This window comes from Pantherophis guttatus, chromosome 6, assembly GCF_059756535.1.
Source record: "Pantherophis guttatus breed Tessera chromosome 6, ASM5975653v1, whole genome shotgun sequence".
Lineage (NCBI taxonomy): Eukaryota > Metazoa > Chordata > Lepidosauria > Squamata > Colubridae > Pantherophis > Pantherophis guttatus.
Genome location: NC_142068.1, coordinates 42,392,918 through 42,413,640, shown reverse-complemented (window position 1 = coordinate 42,413,640; position 20,723 = coordinate 42,392,918). Strand labels below are relative to the sequence as shown.

Here is a 20,723-nt window from a genome sequence, read left to right as displayed (position 1 = left end):
GGACAAATATTAGGACATTACTAGAATAATGCAAAATGTTTTCTCCCAGCCATTTATTCATTTGCTAAATTACAGTATATCCCATCCATCTTTCATTAATGTACAGATTTAATCATTTACATTGTGTGCTGTGGACTTAATGTGTGTTTGTTGAACTTAATGGGAAGTATTAAGCATTAGGCCTTATGCTGCAATCTTAACATTTTTATTTGGAAGTAAACTTTACTGAATATTATTGAGCCGTCTAGTACATATACATATACACACATAGAATTAAAAATGCATTATCACAGTTCTGGGCATATTTACATAAAAGTACATGCTACTGAAATTAAACATATATAATTTTGAGCAACAGTTTTTACATTTCCAGTTCTTCCTTTACAGATAGCTTAGCGATTTGCTGCATATGTCTAATTTGGGAGAAGCAGTTTATATACAATGAGGCTTGTGTCTACTACATGTGATACTTTGTATCATTTTGGCAAGTAGGAAAAAAAATCTTTAACCTTGAGATGATTTTATAACTTTGTCTCAATGAGGGCATCTCATCTAACCACCATTAAGCCTCACCAGGCGTAAGTCTAGGAAACACATTTGGATTAACATACCACAGTCTTAACGATCTATATGGTAATTAAGATGGGTGATGTTTAATAACCACAAAGAAACAGATCACTCAGATCCAACAAAACCACTTTCAGGAGTGCAGTTGCCCCCCAAAATATGGAGCTACCTGAATAGAATCAGGACAGGCCATGCCAGAACTAAGGCATCTTTAAGTGGGGAATGGCTAAGAGCCCACAATGTGACTGTGGTACACCAGAACAAAATGTAACACATATCATTCAGGAAAAATCAAGGCATCTGGGATGATCTCATTCCAGCCACATCAGAAGCAGTTAGATCTTGAAAATGGTAAGCAGAACCTCTAGCCCTATTATATTAGTAAATAAGTTCACTAAAGTAGAATGTCTTTAAAAGTTTTGAATCTCTTTGGAGTCTCTGCACCCTAGGCTGAGTTGCTATTTGTCAGATACATGTAGTCCTCAATTACAGCCATGGTTGGGATTAGAATCTCAGTCATTGAGGGATTGTTAAGCGAGATGTCCATATGACTGCTTGCTCAATGATTACAATCTCAGCACTCTCAATTGCAGTCGTTAAGCAATCTCCTGGGGTGTTAAACTGGCAGAACAAAAGAGATGCCTGCCAAGCTCAGTGACCCTCTGTGTGTGGAAGGTAACTCCTCAACTGGGCTGCAGAAATTGAGTTCGAATCTTCGGGATCCAAGCTTCATTTCTGCACCCTGCTGAAGGAGTCCCCCCCCCCGCCAAACAGGCAACTCTCAGCCAGCTCCAAGAGACAAGAAGTCCACTTAGCAGACAGCAGCAGTTGTCTTGCAACCTTCCCTTGCCAGTTTCCCCATTGACTTTCTGTGGAAAGCTGGTAGAGAAGATTGCAAATGGCTATCTCATGATTGCAGGGTGCTTCACAAATGGTCATAAGTGTGAACAGATTGCCAAACACTAGATCACGATCATGCAACTGTGGGTGCCATGTTTTTTGATGGTCAGAAGCTGTCTTAATTCCAAACTGTTGCTGAACAAATGGTCATAAATTGAGAATTACCTAAGTCATTAACATCTTCTATCTATTGGTACTCATGTCTCAAATTCCTCCCATTTCTTCCTCATCCCCCTCACAATCTCTCACAGATGCTAGGTTAAGATGACTGCATATCCAGACTACTACAAAAAAGAAAGAACACACAAGAAGTTCCAAGATTTGCATAAACAAAACAAAACATAGCATGAAAATAATGAATGGAGGGGGAAAAAAACCCCAAGGAGGCCTGAGCCTTATCACTTGAAAGAGCAAAAGGAAAACTAGGGAGATGAAGTTGAGGGATGAAAGCACAGTATTAGGTATACAGTTCTTGTTTCCCAATCTACCATTTTGCTCAGACTGGTTGTGATTAAAACCCAGGTTTTCTACCCATCCTGGCCTTCAATCTGAGAACTATAATTCCAATTTTTCTGGAAAGAACATATTGGGGAAGTCATGCCTTCCCTCAGTCGTGAGGGAATGCTCAGCAAAGCATTGAAATGGCTACTGTGGTTAACCTGACATATTAACTCTGCAGTCCTAATCAAAGGCTTAAGTTTCATTGAACAAAGCATAGAAAATAGAAAATAGCCTGAGATTTGGAATAGGAAACCAGAGCCTCTGTCACCACTCAGGTTCCTAATAAAATATTAACGGGGGAAAAAACCCACCAGATTGCTTCATGGCAATAACTGTGGCCCCACAAGTGGGCCAAGATGTAAGAACACTGGGCTTTTGTATAAATCTTATAGACTTCCATTCTTGTGATGGTTTTTTTTTTTTTGCTATAATGGAGGTGTATAATTTGATAATGTATTAGATTAAATATTGAAACAGTGGATACCACTTCTGCCTACCCTGGTTGCAGCTCCTTCCCTCCAGCCCTAGAATATATCCACTATTAGAAGCAGCCCAAAATTGATGTCTTTAGCTGATGTCTTTAGATGTATTGCCCATTTATTTATTTATTCAATTTGTATAGCTGCACCCCTTAGACCAGTGACTCTGGGCAGCCAACAATCATAAGATCAATTAAACCAATTAAAAACACAATATAAAAAGACAAATTAAATACAGGTAGCCCTCGATATACTTCATTTAGTGATTATTAGAAGTTACAATGGCACTGAAAAAAGTGGTTTATGACTGTTTTTCACATTTACAACCATTGCAGCATCCCCATGCGGTTCAGACGCTTGGCAACTGACTCATATTTATGACAGTTGCAGTGTCCTGGAGTCATGTGATCACCTTTTGCAACCTTCTGACCAGCAAAGTCAATGGGGAAGCCAGATTCACTTAACAACCATGCTACTAATTTAACAACTACAGTGATTCATTTAACAAATATGGCAAGAAAAGTCATAAAATGGGACAAAACTCACTTAACAATGTCTCGCTTAGCAACAGAAATTTTGGGATCATAAATCCAGGACAACCTGTATATAAAGTAATTAACAGATATTATAGTCTGTCAATATTAACATAACCAGAAAATGGCATCCTTCACATACTTGAACCTCAGACTTGTGCACATAACCAGTACTTCAAGGCTTCTGAAAGGCCAACAGGGTATCTCAGTAGGGAGAATATGCCAGAGAATGGGGCTATGACAGAGAAGGCATATCTCCTAATCCCTACCAGTTGACATTCCTTGGACAATGGAATCTGGAGCATGTCCATCATTCTGAAGCAGATTGGAAGAAGAAACAACTGTGAGAAGAGGCTCCGTCAGGGAACCTGATCCCAAGACATGCAGGGCTTCAAAGATGGCAACTAGCACCTTGAATTGCATCTGAAAACACTGGCAGCTAAAGCAGCTCACATAACATTTACAATCCATGCTGTAGCAGCCAAAGCTTCTGAATGCATTTCAAGGGCATCTTCATGTAGTGTGTATTTCAGTAGTCAAGACCGAAGATCAAAAGGGCATGAATGAAAGTGAGCAAAGTCACGGTTCAGGAATGGATGCAATTGTCACAGAACTCAAAGGTGTGCAAAGACCCTCTTGGCCACAGCTACCACTGTTCTTCCAAACAGAAGCCATTAACAAAAACAATTCCCCAGATTGCACACCAGGTGATCTGAAGCAGTGCCACCTATTCAGGACCAAAGGTAGAAAAAAACTCACACCAGAAGACCCAAGTACCCAAAGCCATTCAGTCTTGCTTGGGTTGAACCAAAGCCTATTGCACTCCGACCAGGCCCTTGCTAATTGGATACTGAGATAGGCAATCCAAGGTAGGGATACAAAGTTGGGTATCAACATATTGATGATACCTCAACCCTAAATATTTAGATCACCACGCCTAGTGGTCTCCTGTAGGTATTAAATTAGAGGGAAGAGAAGACTGAGCCCTGCAACAACCTACAATGTAGGGTCATAGGCTGAAACTTTCCTCCCCTATTAACATTGACTGGACCCAATCTCTAAGGAAGGAGAGAAACCAGCGCAACTCAATTTCATCCACCCCCAACTCTCAAAGCCAATCTAGAAGGATACCATGGCCAATGGTTTTTAAGGCCTCTGAGAGAACAAAAAGAGAGAGGATGGATGAACACCTCCATCTTAATCCTGCCAAAGGTCAACCAAGAGTATGATTAATGCCATCTCTGTCCCATATTCCAGCCTGAATCCTGATTGAGAGGATCCAGATAACCCACTTCATCTAGAGCCTTTTGAAGCTGCCATGCAACTAATTTTTTAGGGAAGGTTGGAGACTGGACAAAAACTGTCCAGATTAGTTAATTTTTCAAAATACCAAAGTTAACATCATTGAGAATTAAGGAGTCGTGCATAATGCTAAATGACTGTTACCTAAAAATCAAACTATCTTGCAACTATATCAGAAAAATAGAAGAACTAAAGGAATATATGAGCGAAGGTTTGTGAGCGTTATGTTAAAAGAATAATTAACTCTCTGTGACCAAATAAAGATTGACCCACCTGACATGACTGAATTGGAAATTCTTTAGGAAGCACTAACCCTAACCCTAACCTTAAAATTCTAGATTCTGAACAATAAAATGAGACTGCTTCCATCACAAGAATAAGTAAGTGTTCTTGCTGACTACATTTTCCAAATGCAAGAAATCAAAAATGTGTGCATTTTAAATTCACTGTCAGGCACTGTAGCCACTGCACTTTAGGATTATATAATCCAATTCAGGACAAATTTTACAATCAATTTGACTGCTGGTGTAGATTAGCTGCCTTTCAAGAAGACAGAGAGACATGATATCTTCAACTTAAGAAAAGGAGGATACATTTTCTGAACCTGCTTTCCTTTGTCACTTGGTTCTATCTATTAACCTGTGTGATGAAAAGACCTGTCAGGTAGAAAGTAGGGGGTAGCGTGGGATAGGCTGTCCTGATGATAGAAGGCAGTCTTCTACTGGCAGCTTAATTTGGTCTGTCTCTCAGCAGTATATCATTGGAGTTGGTCAGCAATAAGTTATTTGACACTGGCACTACCACCATGGCTGAGCAATGGAAGGTTCCTTGCTTGTAGGTAATGTGGCGGCAGCAGGTATCTCAGTATGGTTGCCTCAGTGCATAAGGACCTAATACCTCTGCCAGGGCAGTGTCCTTGTGGCATTGTGAACAAAGATTTCCAGAGGGCCTGTAGCTTATCCTTGAATTTTTCTGCTGGAAGTTTTCTGCTGCTTGCTCTACTTTTGTTTTTGTAATATACATTCTCAGAGTAGGCAAGCAGTTACAGCAACAAGGAGAAGCAGCAAAGCAGCAACCACTTGTTGGGTCCACTTGGGGTTGAGCCTGAGTCTACAAGGAAAGAGTCTTGATTTCAGTGTCAGAATCAAGGATGTCAGCATAGTTAGGAACCAGTCCAAGTAATAATGTTTTGCCAAAGCTACGTTTGTATACTAATATATACAATGGACAATATCCAATCTATTTTTACCAGCACTCACCCCTAATTTCTCATCATACCGTGATAATAAATAAATAAATAATATCCTTCTATATTATCCAGCTATTGCATCTACTGTCAACCCTGAAGCTGATCTGACCGGAGCCATCTTGGAGCTTCAGTGTTGCCACACTGGAGTTGAGGGATAGGGGGGGGGGGATTAGAGACAGCTGGGGTTTTGTAGCTAAAATAAAATACTTTCTCTTGGGAACCAAGGAGATTCTCACACTCACACCTTGTCCTTGGAAGGAGGAGTGAGGTCACCAGGCAACCAGACAGCATCTTGATTGGACCATGTGACTGATTGTTTGGGGTTCAGAGAAAACTTTATCTTTTAATTAGGTGAAAACCACGGGAATCTTCAGAATTGGTTTTCCCCAGATTTCTGCCAATATGATATCTCCAATAAAGCTATTCTTTGAGGAATTTATCTGCCTCTGAGTTTTACTTGCTATGGGTCTATTACTTGGAACCCTGACATCTACATTGGTCTGGTTAACTGAGACATGCTGATACCTGCAAGAGGGCCATGTATCCTATCTGAGACTACAGAATTCATCAATATTTTATGAAGCACCAGTGATCTTATTTTATCTGACATAGCATAGCTTGCCCTTACACATAATAAGGTAGGACCCACTCAGCCTAAAACACTGGTACAACGTGATTATTTCAGCCAAAGTTTGTATAGCTAAAAACCACTTAGGATAATGCTTAAGGATCTCACTGAAATACATTTTGAATATGATGTTTCTCAAAGCACTCCTAGGTGATCTAACATTTCAAATAATCTTGGTTAATCTTCCATTCTTTTATTGATTAAAATGCTAATTTCTGTATATCTAGAAATGCCAGTTTGGGGATGGCTGATCTAGATTATTTCATCTCAGAGGACTACATAGACTTCCAATACTATAGCAATGACCTAGTAAGTTGCCCCCCAAATTACAACTGAAAATTGTTGGTAAATGATTATATAATTAAGTTTCTGGAGTCAGATTTGCAAGTGCCTGTTTTTCCCCCAAGACAAATGCACCTGTCTTTTTCCTATAATATCTGCTGTTGAATCTTCAAGTATTTTTTATTCGATTTTTGATCTAAGAGGAAATATAATAAAATGTTTACATGACATTTACAGACAGAGGTGGTATGCCAGGTGATTCTCCAGCTGATTTAGTAGATATTTCAGCATTGCATGTTAAAAGAACATTATAGTCTTTTATTTCTACAGGCAAATAAGATCAAAATACCTTGCTGAGCCATTAATTGTCAATTTCATTCTCATCATAACTTGAAGAGATTTGTGTATGAATAAAAACCCACCATGATTCAGATATGAACACACATTACGTGTTTACTGTGGCAAGGTTTCTTAAAATGGATGAGAAAGAAGATAGCATTCCTCTTTCTATAGATCACAAAACCTAGGAAAACCATAATACTAATGTTATAGTATTAACCTGCAATATGGGCTAATATGGATTAATAGAAACCACTAGGTTTAGTGTGATGCAGAGATCAGACAAATGTTTCTATTACAGTCTGGAATAGGTTTCATATTTTCTTTATTAATCACTTATTTCCAGTTGTTCTTTCCTTTTTGTGAACAGAAAAAATATGTGGCACAGACATAGAAAAAATATGTGGCACAGACAATATGTGTCTAGAGGATCATGGACTGCATTTATATAAGGCTTTTCCTGCCTGAGATGGCACTGATTTTTCATTGATATTTTCATGTTCTCATGCTGTTATTTGCTTCACCTTACATTTGATAGAATACACAGGCTTTATTCATTAACACCAAATTTCATTTTTTTCAGCTCTTCTTATATCAGATGATTTAACCCTGCTTCTTCTTCAAGCACAGACATTGTTTCCTCACAGAATTTATTCTGCAACTGAAAGATAGCTTCAAAAACTGGGTAATGCAATAATATATTCTCATCTTAGAAATAAGAATTTCAGTGAGGGATTTTTAATAATGTCTTGCAGAGATTTGCAACAGTGAGGGGTCCTTGGTGCTCTCTGAGTTTGGTTGTTTTTGTTGCAGGCATTTCATTACCCAAACTAGGTAACATCATTATAGTAGTGCCCTAATGGGAGAAGTTATCTATTTAAGGTGATAAATAGATATAATGTGAATATTCCCTAGCTACAATATTCCAGTTTTAATTAGAACAGTGACATTGAGTAAGGGATGTGCTATTTTTTCTTTGAAATTGCTATTTTGGGTTTTAATATAATCTCAAATTAAATACAGACCTGAAAAAGGGAACCCAAATTCTTTTTCAACTCACATTTACAATAGCTGCAGATTGAAATATGAGTTAGTGCTGGAAAATGGCAATAGAATGGAAGCAGGAAAAAAGATCAAAGACTTCCTCCCCCCCACACTTCCTAATGTTGCTTTTCAGCAGTGGTGGGTTGCCCCCGGTTCGCACCGGTTCTATAGTACCGGTAGTAAAACTGGTGGGAGGCTCCGCCCACTGACCCTGATGTCATCAGAACGCTTCTGCACATGCTTGCGCAGAAGCTTGTGCAGAAGAGCATGCACATGCGTAAGCGAAGCAAGCGTGCGCACGCAGCCCCATTGCAAACCGGTAGTAAAGGTAAGTAGAACCCACCCCTGCTTTTTAGCGTACCTGTATCTGTTTAATTTTTAAGACAACAAATACCTACTTTTTAAAATAAATAAAATATATACTAATATATTAAAAAACCATTTAATATACTAAAACCAAAATACATATTACATTCTTTTCAAAAGAAACTGTTCACTTGTCCTGTGAAAGGATATTCTAGGTTCCCTTTATTTAAAAATTTGAAACAGGTAGAGATAGCATTTCTCCATTGCAGTCCCTTCAGTCTAGAATAGCTTCCTATGAGAAGGTAGATTGGCACCTTCTGAATGACCTTCAGAAGTCCATTTAAACAATGCTGTTTTGAAGAGCTTTTGATGCCCACTAAGTGCCAGTGGGAAGTCCTGGTGAATATTTATTTGATTTACTGCTGAATAATGTTGATTGTTTACTTTGTTTATGGTTTTATTGTGAACTGCTGGGAGTTATTTGAAGCACAGTTGTACAGGTAATCCTTGACTTACAGCAATTTGTTTATGACCATTCAAAGTTACAATGGCACTGGAAAAAGTAAATTATGACCATTTTTCACACTTACAATTACAGCATCCCCATGGTCACATGATTTACAGTCTTGATAAGTGGTTCATATTTATGGTGGTTGCAGTTCATGTGACCTTCTGACAAGCAAAGACAATGAGGAAGCCAGATTCACTTAACAGCTGTGTACCTAATTTAACAATTGCAGTGATTCACTAACAAACATTGTTAGTTAGAAAAGTTGTAAAATGGGGCAAAACTCACTTAACAAATTTCTCATTTAAAACATACATTTTGGGCTCAATTATGGTTGTAAGTCGAGGACTACCTCTACAGAGATACCAAGAATAAATAAATTAATATAAAATAAAAATCAATTCAAAGAGTGATTTTGCACATAAGTGCAAGGTGAAATTAGAAGCAACCAGCCAATGTTTGGGCATTTGCTCAACCTAGTTCAATTCCTAAAGTTGGAAACCTGAGCATTGTCAGCCAAATAGGCATTTTTTGTCTGTTGGCTACCTTAGCTGACTGTTTTCTTTGTTTATAAAATCTGTATATTTTAAGAAATAAGTGAAAAAGAAAATGGACAGCCAAGGCAGTCAGACAACACCCTTCTTCACAGTGCTAATGCTCTAATCCTTCGCGTAACTCTGCCATCTGATGCCCAGACTTCAAATATTAATGCAATGCTAATTATGACTTCCTGACCCCCACCCTTTCTGCTGCGATTGGTACACAGTACATGTTATGTCTATCTCCAGGAAGAATGATGAATTCTCTAGCTTTGCTTCCTTCTTTCATATTCACTGGTTTGTTTAGAATTTCTGATCTTCCTAAAACTGGATCTAGGCAGAGAAAACAATATTTGCCTCATCTTCTTTCTTCTCTCCCAAATGAACTCCATAAACAAATGGCAACGCAAGACAGGTATGTAAATCTTTAGCCATGCCCCCAGTTCTACCTAGCTATGAAATGCCCTGACAATGTTTCTTTGCTTTTCAGGCAATATGTTGTTTTGATTTTGTCCCCACCCAAAGCGAAAGACAATCTTAAATCATGCATTAGGGGAAATTAGATGCTTGGCAGAGACTTGGAAAGAATCAAAAGAAGGATAGGGACCAGTAATGGGGACAGTCAATTTTCAATTGGTGTTGCTTTCTGCCCACTCAAGGGCAGATAGATAGCACTAACTCAGTAGTGAGACAAGACCACAAAGTTTGAGAAAATCCCATAATTAGTGTCATCTTTTCTGCCTGCTGGAGCACAAACACTATGAGCGTTTGTAGGGGGAGGTATATCTCTGCTCAGAGATGTACCAGAGACCAAGAAATGCATGACTGTCTCAGAATATATAAACCTGATGGGGTGAGTTCTGCTACCTCATTTTGTTTTGTTCCTCTGTTGGGGTTCCCCAATATCAGATAATGCATTTCCATTAATTGGATGGGAGACTATTGAGACTTTCTTTTTAAGGTTGAAAAGTAACATTATATTACTAGGGGTAATACTAACCACCCAAAGTTACCTTGGGATAAGATAGGTGGTCAATAAATCAAATAAATCAAATAAATAAATAAATGATAAGTTACCTCATTATATGATAAATGTAAGATAAAAGTTCACCTCAAGTCAAGGTGATTTTTTTGGTTACACAACTATCTACGTTTCATCATTGTCTGCTGGGGTATTTTTCAATTTCCCAATCTAGTCTATATCCTTCGTTTTGCTCAATAGTCTCCCATCCAATTACTAACTAGGGCCAACAAGGTGAGGAGGGTAGGAGTGGAGTTATTAGGTTTTTTTGGGGGGTATCTTTGTAAGCCACCCAGAGTTACTGAGAGTGAGTTGAGTGGCCATATAAAAGTTCTTAATAAATAAAAAAGCTTAGCTTCCAAGACCAAAGGCAACATTATATTGAAGTACTGGTAATAAGCAAATACATTTCAAACCAATTGATTAATTAGGTTTTTAAAAGACAGATGATTGATCAACTAAGCATTTAAAACTTGTTAATAAACTGAATATAAAATACATTTGAATACAATACCAAGTCTTATAATATAAATAGCACATCCATTCCCTGCCTTAAAAGTTAAAACCTTCATTCACTGAGGATATACTTATACTGGGCATATCTGACTAGCAACTACAAAAAGTTTGTGAAAACAAAGCCCTACTCATCTATTCTTTCTGCTTAGATGTAGAAATGTCAGGGACTTGAACAGAAAGAACAGAGAAGGTACTTGTGAACAATATGTAAACCAACAAGCCATATGCTCAGTGTAAACAGCAGTGCATCTGAAGGTGTCTTTCAGACTGACTTTTGGTTTCTCATAGAATGTATAACTACATTTTTCTGTGCTCAGAAATAAGAAGAGAAAATAAACTATGTGTTTGTCTCTTTGTCACATTAGGACAATGAACAGTATTGTTCTGACAGTGAAGAAGCTCATGTTTTCAAAGTCAAAGCACTGAAGCAAAAGAACACCAATATTGATCAAATACTAAGAATTAGAAATTATCTGCAGATATTGAATGGAAAGACAATTATGGAGAATAGCCAGGTAATAGCTATACTGGTGGGTTTTGGATCTTATAAGCTTATTTTGGGACACTTTATTTCAATTTTTTTATTATTTATGGAATTTATGTGTGTGTATAGTTGTATGTAGATGCTAATACTGCCTTGATCTCTCAGGCACGATTAGACATACAGTAGTTCTTAATTTAATTAGTTATTTGTGGTACAGAGGCAAGTAAGGTCTGGAAGTTTTTATTTTGATCCATCTTTGAATTGCTTTAGAAATTCTGGAGAGTTGCTATTTGTGCATGAGTGCATGTCTCCGTGGACGTCTCTGAGAAGAATCTTGGTCTGTCCAGATGTATTAGATTATAACTCTCTCATTCCTTTATCATTATTTGCTATGCTAAGCTGATTGAAATAGAAGTCCCAACTTTCATTTCAGCTTTATGGTTTCTTCATAGAAAATCAACAAACTGCTTTTATATTTCCAAAGACAAATGCTTGTTCTCTTTTGAGAGAGGATAGGCAATGAAATATTGTCAGTCAACCATAAGTTATGCATCAATCATTTAGAAAGAAGCTTACCACACTCTTCAAAGATAACCCAGTGACTAAAGTTACATGGGTACAGTGGTGGGATTCAAGTAATTTAACAACTGGTTCTCTGCCCTAATTATTTCTTCCAATAACCAGTTTACCAAACTGCTCATAAAGTTAACAACCGGTTCTCCTGAAGTAGTGTGAACTGGCTGAATCCCACTACTGCACGGGTACCTTTTCTATTAAACTAAATTAAATATAATTGATAAACATGGCAGAAAGCATTGAACTCTACCACATAAAGGAAAAATCCTGCCTCTATTCCTGGATGTACAGCATATCAAGCACCTTCAGAAAATCATGTATACCTGGGAACAACATATTACAAGCCAACAAATTATCTTCTTCTAAACTTTCAAGAAGGACGTTGTTCTTATGCTATGTCTCTGCTGCAGAAGGAATACACATGCACATATTTGTGTCTTCTTCATTGTACTATGAGTGAGTTCACAATGCAAAACCAACTCTTTACCTCATAACCGTTGTATATATATAATTGGCATGCCAAATTGACTCTTCCTTGGGAATGGGCAGCCAATTGGAAGTGTAGTGGAGCTCAGAAAATTCTTTTGAAATAATAAAGAAGTAAATGACAGGGAGAGCAATGGATATGACCCCAATTCCAACCAACTCCATAATAAACAGATTTCTCAATGTTCTCCCTTTCATGTCTAACAGATTTCCAACCAACTCCATAATAACCAGATTTCTCAATGTTCTCCCTTTCATGTCTAAACATTTCATCGAAGTTATAATAGGGTCATTTACACGTTGGGAATGAAACAGAAAATGCAAATGTAGTTCTTTTTTTCAGCATATGTTCACCAAACACCTAAAAAAGAACTAATATGAGGAGATTGTGAAGAAAATAAAGTCCAAATTAAGCAACTGCAAACTGATCTATTTTCATTCCATATTAATTGTTCATATTGAATAAAAATAGCACTAAGAGCACTAGCTATAAATTTTATCATATGACTATGAATATGCCAGTTGTCCCAGGACATTCCCACATCACAACTCTACCAGTTTTTTTTTTTTTTTTTTTAATTAAATTTCTATACCGCCCTTCTCCAATAGGACTCAGGGCGGTGCACAGCCAAGATAAAAACAAAGCATACAAAATTTAAGAACAGTATTAAAATAATTAAATATTTTGGCCGAAATTAAGATAACCCAATTTAAAATCAATTTAAAATTTAACTCAGGCCAGCCCAGCTTGTTGAAATAAATAGGTTTTCAGGGCCCGACGAAAAATCCGGAGGTCTGTTATTATACGTAACTCTGGGGGAAGGTTGTTCCAGAGGGTGGGCGCCGTCACAGAGAAGGCTCTCCCCCTGGGGGTCGCCAGCCGACATTGTCTGGCGGACGGCACCCTGAGGAGGCCCACTCTGTGCGAGCGTACTGGCCGGTGGGAGGCTATTGGTGGCAGAAGGTGGTCTCGTAAATACCCCGGCCCTAAGCCATGGAGCGCTTTAAAGGTGGTCACCAACACCTTGAAGCGCACCCGGAAGACCACTGGGAGCCAGTGCAGCTCGCGCAGGAGAGGTGTCACATGGGAGCGCCTCGTCGCCCCCATAATCCCCCGCGCGGCCGCGTTCTGGACCAGCTGGAGCCTCCGGGTGCACCCCAGGGGGAGCCCCATGTAGAGAGCGTTGCAGTAGTCCAGGCGGGAAATGACTAGTGCTTGAGTGACTGTGCGTAGAGAGTCCCGATCTAGAAAGGGGCGCAGCTGGCGTATCAGGCGAACCTGATAAAAAGCCCCCCTGGCCACGGCCGTCAAATGATCTTCTAAAGACAGCCGTGCGTCCAGGAGGACGCCCAAGTTGCGAGCCCTCTCCGTGGGGGCGAGTGATTCGCCCCCAATAGCCAGCGATGGCGTCAGCTGGCTATATCGGGACGCTGGAAGCCACAGCCACTCGGTCTTGGAGGGGTTGAGTCGGAGCCTGTTTCTCCCCATCCAGGCCCGCACGGTTTAAGGTCAATTCTGGACCTTTATGATTCCCAAGGTAATGATATTTTTGAAAACTGAATTGATTCTTTTCTGATTCATTGTTGGTGCATTTGAAACTATACTAAAAGAAGTATTTCTTTGGAATTCTGTTACTTTGAGGAACTTATGAGAAATCAATTTCTTCATTTATAGAAATTTTTATGTTAGGAGGCCTCTCAGCTTTTAGGCCTTAGCTGCCTTAGTATGATTTTCAAGGAAAAAGGTATTTTAACAGTTTTGGTGCTCATATTTTTTGTGCTTGATCAGACAACTATACACAACAAATATATATTGTTGTATCTTATTTATTTAATTTATTTCCTGCCTTTGTTCTGAGTGTTCAGGGTATATTTCCCTAATTTTATTTCTTTCAACAACCCTGTGAAGTAAATTGTACTTGGAGAGACTGACTGTCCTAAAGAAGCTTGGTGGGTTTTGTAGCTGACTGAAGATTTGAAACCAAACCTTCCTCGCCCAGGTGAACTAGCTTAACTGCTACAGTACAATGACATGGATCAGTGAACTGCACATGCAAGCAATTCGGTTTATTTTCCTTTGGAGTACAGGTGTCAAACTCACAGCATCACGTTGCCGTCATGTGACATATTGTGATTTTTCCCCCCCTTTAGCGGAGCTGGGGAGGGCATGGCCTGCGCATGATGCATCCGGCCTGCAGGCCACCAGTCTGACACGCCTGCCCAGGTGTAAGGATTAGGGAATTTCCATTTCTTCAGGAGCTGTCCTTCTGATTTTTAAATTTTTAAAAAAATTGTTCTCTTTATTGTACAGTCAGGGATGATGTTGTCTCAAAACTGCTTTTGGGAGATTGGGAAGTGGAAGTCCTAGTGAAATATCCAATGCCAGGATAAAACTCCTGTGAAGATTGTCCCCAATATAATGGTATCCACAACTCATTTGGAATACCACATTCTTCCTTGCTTTATATTGTTAACATAAAACCTTTTGATTTATCATGTCTGAAAAGCCAACTTTTTTTTAACTGTAAATTTCATGACCTAAAAACACAAAAAAGAGTTATTATTAGCCATGTGCCAGTTACTGGATTGGTAAATTTAATCCCGAATTCTGAGTATTTTACTCAGAAATTTAACATAGGCTGGTAAGGTTTTTACCCAGCATCTTTTAAAGAAGCTTAACATGTTCCTGAGCAGAATGCTTGATTCCTTCCTTCCTTTCAATTTTTTATTTTATCTATTTCTCAAAGGTCCAATAAATAATACTTGAATATTATTAAGGTTTTATTTTTATTAATAGGTTTTCTGCCTGATAATTTTATTAAAGTCCATTAAAGATAAACTGAGTCCATTGAAGATAAATAAATCTCTAAAGTCAACAAAGATTCACAGTAGAATTCTCAAAGCCTGTCCATTGAGTGCTTATCTTTCAATCTGTCTCATATCTTTCATGTTCCTTTGGCTTTCCTATAATCTTTCTTGGTGATTTCTTCCAGCTAAATTTCCAAATTGTGTATGTATGTATGCATGTATGTATATGTATGTGTGTATGTGTATGTGTATGTGTATATATAAATGTTGCAAGGTTTGGCTATTTAGCTAATCAAACATAGATTTTCAGAAAAGATCAAGCTAACCTACACATTTCAGTTTTCTGTTCTGTTCCATTCGTTAATCTTAATTTCTTGAGAAAATGTTGTTATAACTTTTTACTTATATAACTATTTAAACTATTTGAGGAGACATTGTGAGGTGTTCTTAAACTTTGAAATAGTTGTCCCTATATAGGGTGGAAAAACAAAGACACAAAATACTGTATCAAAGCTAGACAGTCTGGGAGCACTGGATATTGATGCATTGGTGCCTACCCATGATGAGCAAGGTTTCTGTATCCCAGAATGGAAACGGCAAGTGATGGTCAGAAAATTACAGGCTCAACTATCATCTGAAGAAGAGGTGGACAAGAAGGTATTTCACTCAGCTAACAGAATAAAAAGTGCCTCTTCATTTCTTTTCTAACTCACATTTATTTATTTATTTATTTATTTATTTATTTATTTATTTATTTATTTATTTATTTATTTATTTATTTATAATTTCAGTTGAATATTTTGTTTTGAACTCACCATATTGAAAACTACTTCTTACCCCCAAATTCTAGCAAGGTACAAGGTACTACAGAAATCATTAAATTTGTAGTGGGTAGATCGTGGCTGGGGTTACATCTTCTGCTTTTTTTGGTGGAACATATTGTCCCTCTATTTAAGGATGCCTTAAAAATCTATATAATTTATATTTATGAATAGCATTATCATGTAGGTAGACAAACATTTACTTAGATTCTTTTATTTTATTTTATTTTTATATATTTTTTTATATATATAATAATTCCATCTTCAATTAAACAGTGTGTCGTCCGGGTACAAATATCTTTGTAAAATGATAATCAAGATTTACAACAATATTCATTACATTAACATTAAATTCTATAATATTAAAATGATAATATTAAACATAATAATCATAATACTTGCTTCTCTCTCTTAACATATCTTCTTTATTTCACCAAACTTTTTCTTTTGTTTCCATTTCTAACTTCCATTTTTATTATCTAATCATTGATAAACTAAGTCCCATGTCATATAATATTCAGTTTGTTCTTTCTCACTTAGATTCATTTCTTATTGAGACACCAGATTATCTTAAAATATCTTCCAGTTGTATACTTGTGGTATCATCAATAAGGCTTGATGACTCCAAATGTATCTAAGATGCTGTAACTCCACTAGTAATGTCCTCAAAGATTTGTTCATGGCAGGCTGAGAAGTTATGCCTTTGAATGAACATGACTTGATACAATTTCTTCTTATTTTCTTTTTTGCCCTGTCCAGAACAAAGGAAGCTGGGCACTAGATACTGATGTCTGGCAATACTCACAGAATCACAAGGCTATCCTTGGCCCTTATGGGGAACTACTAACAAATGATGATTTGCTGTACTTAGAGAACCAAGTTGAGAAGCTGCAGATTAAGAAGAAATGCCAGGAGTTTAAAAATGAGCTGGGACGCCTAACAGAAGAGCTACAAAGTGTTTTTCCATCTCCCATTATCAGTGTCACAGTCAACCCTCAGTTTCTTCAATCTTTCTCCCAGGTTGACCACCAGGAGCTACCAGACTGGTGCAATCATGTGTCTGGAATAGTAAAAAATATGTCTCTACTTCTTAACAATATAAATAAAACCGAGAAAGAGGGGGCTAATGAGAAGTCAGGCAAAACAGTTTTTTTCCTAAGAGATTCAGCCAATAAAGAAATCGTAGAAAGTGGTGTCTCTGTACAAAATCTGAGAGACAATTTTGAAAAACATAATCTTTTGAGTTACCACAAACCTTTTGAACCCAACGTTTTGAAAAACATGTCCTTGCAACATGACACAAGCAAGGAGTCGACACTTCAAACATTATTTAGCATCTGTAAGACCAAGAGGCAATTAAGTGGTAGGGAACATAAGTTTGGAGATGTGGAAAGTGCCAGTGATTCCAACATCATCTATAAGCAACTGTCCTCTAAAGCAGGTGGGAACTGTGTGCCAATCACACAATCTGCCATCCTCCGAAAAGAACGAATTGTGCTTCTTTTTCTAAGCCATTGGAAGAAATCTGCATATGCTCCTTCTTTGAAACTGCTGACTAGGAAGACTCTAAGTACTCAGCAACCGATAAAACCTACAGGTCTTGTAGAGGTTATAGCAGAGTTCAGAAAACAGCAGGATCCTTTGCAGAACCCCTTGAAAGAAATGAAGAGATTTGTCCATTTAGTTCATCAGAGATATGCTATTAAGAAGTTAATCAGTCATTGGAAGGATGTCATTTCTCTGCTGTCATCTCAGGAGATCAGATGTCGAAGTCATGAGCACACAATCTATTCTCCAGAACAATTTTTACCCTATGTCAAGGGTAAACCTACTGATTATAACAGTTTGAGTCTTGAGCTATTTATGCTTGGCTACTTCCATATCCTGGAGTTGGATCTATCACCTGAAGAACGTAAAGGAAGACATCTCCTTTGCTTTGAAGTTTTCAATCACCTGAGTAGACATCAGTGGGAAACAGTGCGTGCCTTTCACAAAGCAGTGATTGATGAGATTGCAGCAGGTAAAAGAAACTGGAAAGATAGTTTTGAAGATATTAAGGAACATTTTTTTGGTAATAACAACATGACTAAAACCATAGAACTCCAAAGGCTGTCAATGGAAACAAATCCAACAACAATAACCAAAACGAGGATATCAGGTAGTATTTTTGAGCCTGAAGAGCAGGTCTCAGGAAAATACTTTGAACTAGATAACTGCAGTAATGATGATATCTACTGTTACATCAACAGGAGTTTTGCTTTCTGGAAAGAAAAAGAAGCAGAGATCTTTAGCTTTAAAGGATCAGGACCTTTACATTAGTAATCTCTGTTGTAAATAAGAATGATGTGCAGATTACACAAAGAAGCTACTATATGGTTACTTCAGGGATATTGCTGGAATTAGCAAGCAAACTTTTTGGGAATTACTAAGAAAAGTCTGCAAAATTCATGTTATCTAAACAACAACAACAACAACAACAACAACAACAACAACAACAACAAAATGACACAGCAAAAACTAAACCCCAGCTAGACTTTTGTTGTAAAGAACTATCAAATAAAAAGGGTTGGAGGGAAAATAAAGAATGCTTTACCCTTCTTGCCAATTCCATCCTCTTTTCTTCAAAAACTTCTTGTATCCACCAGTTTTTCATGTCCCCTAGCCTTTGCGACCCTCCTTTTACTTGCTTACTCAATTGCAACTCTGTCTGCATTACAGAAGCTACTGCTGTAGAAGGAAACAACTAATCTGCCAAATAAACACAGGTATTTTTTCACAAAAGAGTTTTAAAAAGGTGCTTCATGTGGATATCTGACTAAGCAGAGTCCCTTGTCAAAGATCTGCACAATCCTATTACATTATGGTATGATGTCCTTTGTCTTTCTTTATGTGTGAATTAACAAGGTGCTTAAGGATTTAAACACTGTTCCATATTATTTTTGTTGACACATGTTCTCAATGCTCATATTTTTACATGGCATAGGATGTATGCATTTTGCAGCATGTACACTGTCACCTGGATTTTTGAGCATGTATTTTGAAGAAATTCATTTTCATATAAAACTAGATGTTAAAATAGCTCTGAACCTTATAGTTTTAAAGGTACATCATTTTCCAGGCACATGCCTTTGTTTCTTTTATGCATGAATTTCTGCTGTACAACAGTTCTCATGCAAAGTTGATTTTATTGTACAAAGCTATAAAAAGTTCAGCTCATCACCAGGTCTCCACAATAGATAGAAGCAAATCTTCAGAATTTGCCTTGCATTTCAGGGGATTTTAAGGGAACAACATTGATGGCTTAAGCTTGCAGATGTTCAAGACAGCTACTTCAACCCTTCACATTCATGACTCTTTCTCCAAGAATATGATTTAGTGCCACAACATTCTGTTCAAAATCTAGGGCAGTCCATAGAAATTCATTCCCTCAGGACACCCTAATTTTTCTTAGACAGATATTTGAAATTATCCCTATGGAAAATCACAGACATTGCAATAGAAAGGCCATTTTATCTAGCAAGTGAATTACTAATCAAATTTATGACCATTTATTCAGAACAAAAAGGTATTTTTCAACTATTTCCATTTCCAAGATGCATGCAGCCAAACCTGAAAATTCTACTTGATTTGTTTGCTTTACAGTTTATTCGCCTGGTGTTTTCAGATAGTCAACTGAAAAATTATTCCCAAAACATAAAAGCTGCCGCATAATATTGTTGTATATTCTTCTGGGAACACATATGGGGATTTTGCCCTCTGACACTTCTACGACAAGAGGAAAATTAGCAAAAATTCAAGAAATGCTACTCCTTTCTTGCTTTTTTGAAAGGAAGATTTCCTCCACCCATACCTGTCTGGAGCTTTTTGAATAGATAACCACATAGACAAAAATACTATAGCTATAAAATTGGGTCACCAAATTGGTCAATAAAATAGGTGTTTTTCCCACTTTTTCAAAAGGGTGACTATCTGTGGCTTCTTGTTATTTTATACCTATTCATTTTAGGTATGAGCTTTATATTACTGAAATAGAAATTTTAAAGTCTCATATTATGCTAGTTTGAGATTTTGAATACTTGAATGGATGTCTAGTGTACTTTAATTTAGAGTACTGTATTATTACTATTATTTGGATGTCATATGTATTTCTCCATAAAAGATTATAATGTGGGTTCCAGAATCTGAATAAGAACATTTATCTCAGTTCAAACATACAGCATCCCCATGTAATTATTCTTTATAAAGCTTTTACTTTTTACAGTATATGACAAAATCCAGTATTTTACGTGAGGATTTTTACTCTGAAATGTAAAAAAAAGTGTTTATTTCTTACCAGGATATTTCAAAAAAGTATCATAGTTTGCACTGGGTTTCTAGACTAGAATTGCTTTCAACACTCAAAATACTATCTCAGGTCTTCCTTATTAACCAACAGTATTGCCTTTCTTGACCAGTTTTATCTGCATCTGCTGGATCTCAGTGAACTTTCTAGCAATATAAATAAAACTTTGTATTAAACAAAAATCTGAATTGTCTTTTGTTTTCCTTTGCCAACTTTTGTTAAGTTATAGCTTGCAATATGAATGTCCTCTTTTAAATATTGTTTTAAACCAGATGTTTTACAAGCTATATGATTTAAATCTGGAGAATGCCATCTGCTTTGAGATCCTTTGGCCCTTGGATGGCATGCAGGGGCTATACCTATTTCAGGAAATGGGTATTCCTATTCCCATTTCTATTCCCATTTCCTATTCCAAGAAACTAAAAATAAAATAGATTCCCATTTCCTATTCCAAGAAACTAAAAATAAAATAGATATCATGGTTACTCCCCA

At 37.3% G+C, this 20,723-nt stretch overlaps 1 protein-coding gene across 1 annotated transcript; it reads left to right on the top strand.

The window, feature by feature from the left end:
- The first annotated feature begins 9,937 nt into the window (after positions 1–9,937).
- ESPNL (espin like) lies at positions 9,938–19,043 on the top strand. Its single transcript, XM_034440288.2, has 4 exons — positions 9,938–10,030; positions 11,080–11,229; positions 15,546–15,725; positions 16,649–19,043. The coding sequence occupies exons 1-4, from the start codon at positions 9,938–9,940 to the stop codon at positions 18,206–18,208; spliced, it is 1,983 nt and encodes a 660-aa protein (XP_034296179.1). The 3' UTR covers positions 18,209–19,043.
- The last annotated feature ends 1,680 nt before the right edge of the window (positions 19,044–20,723 follow it).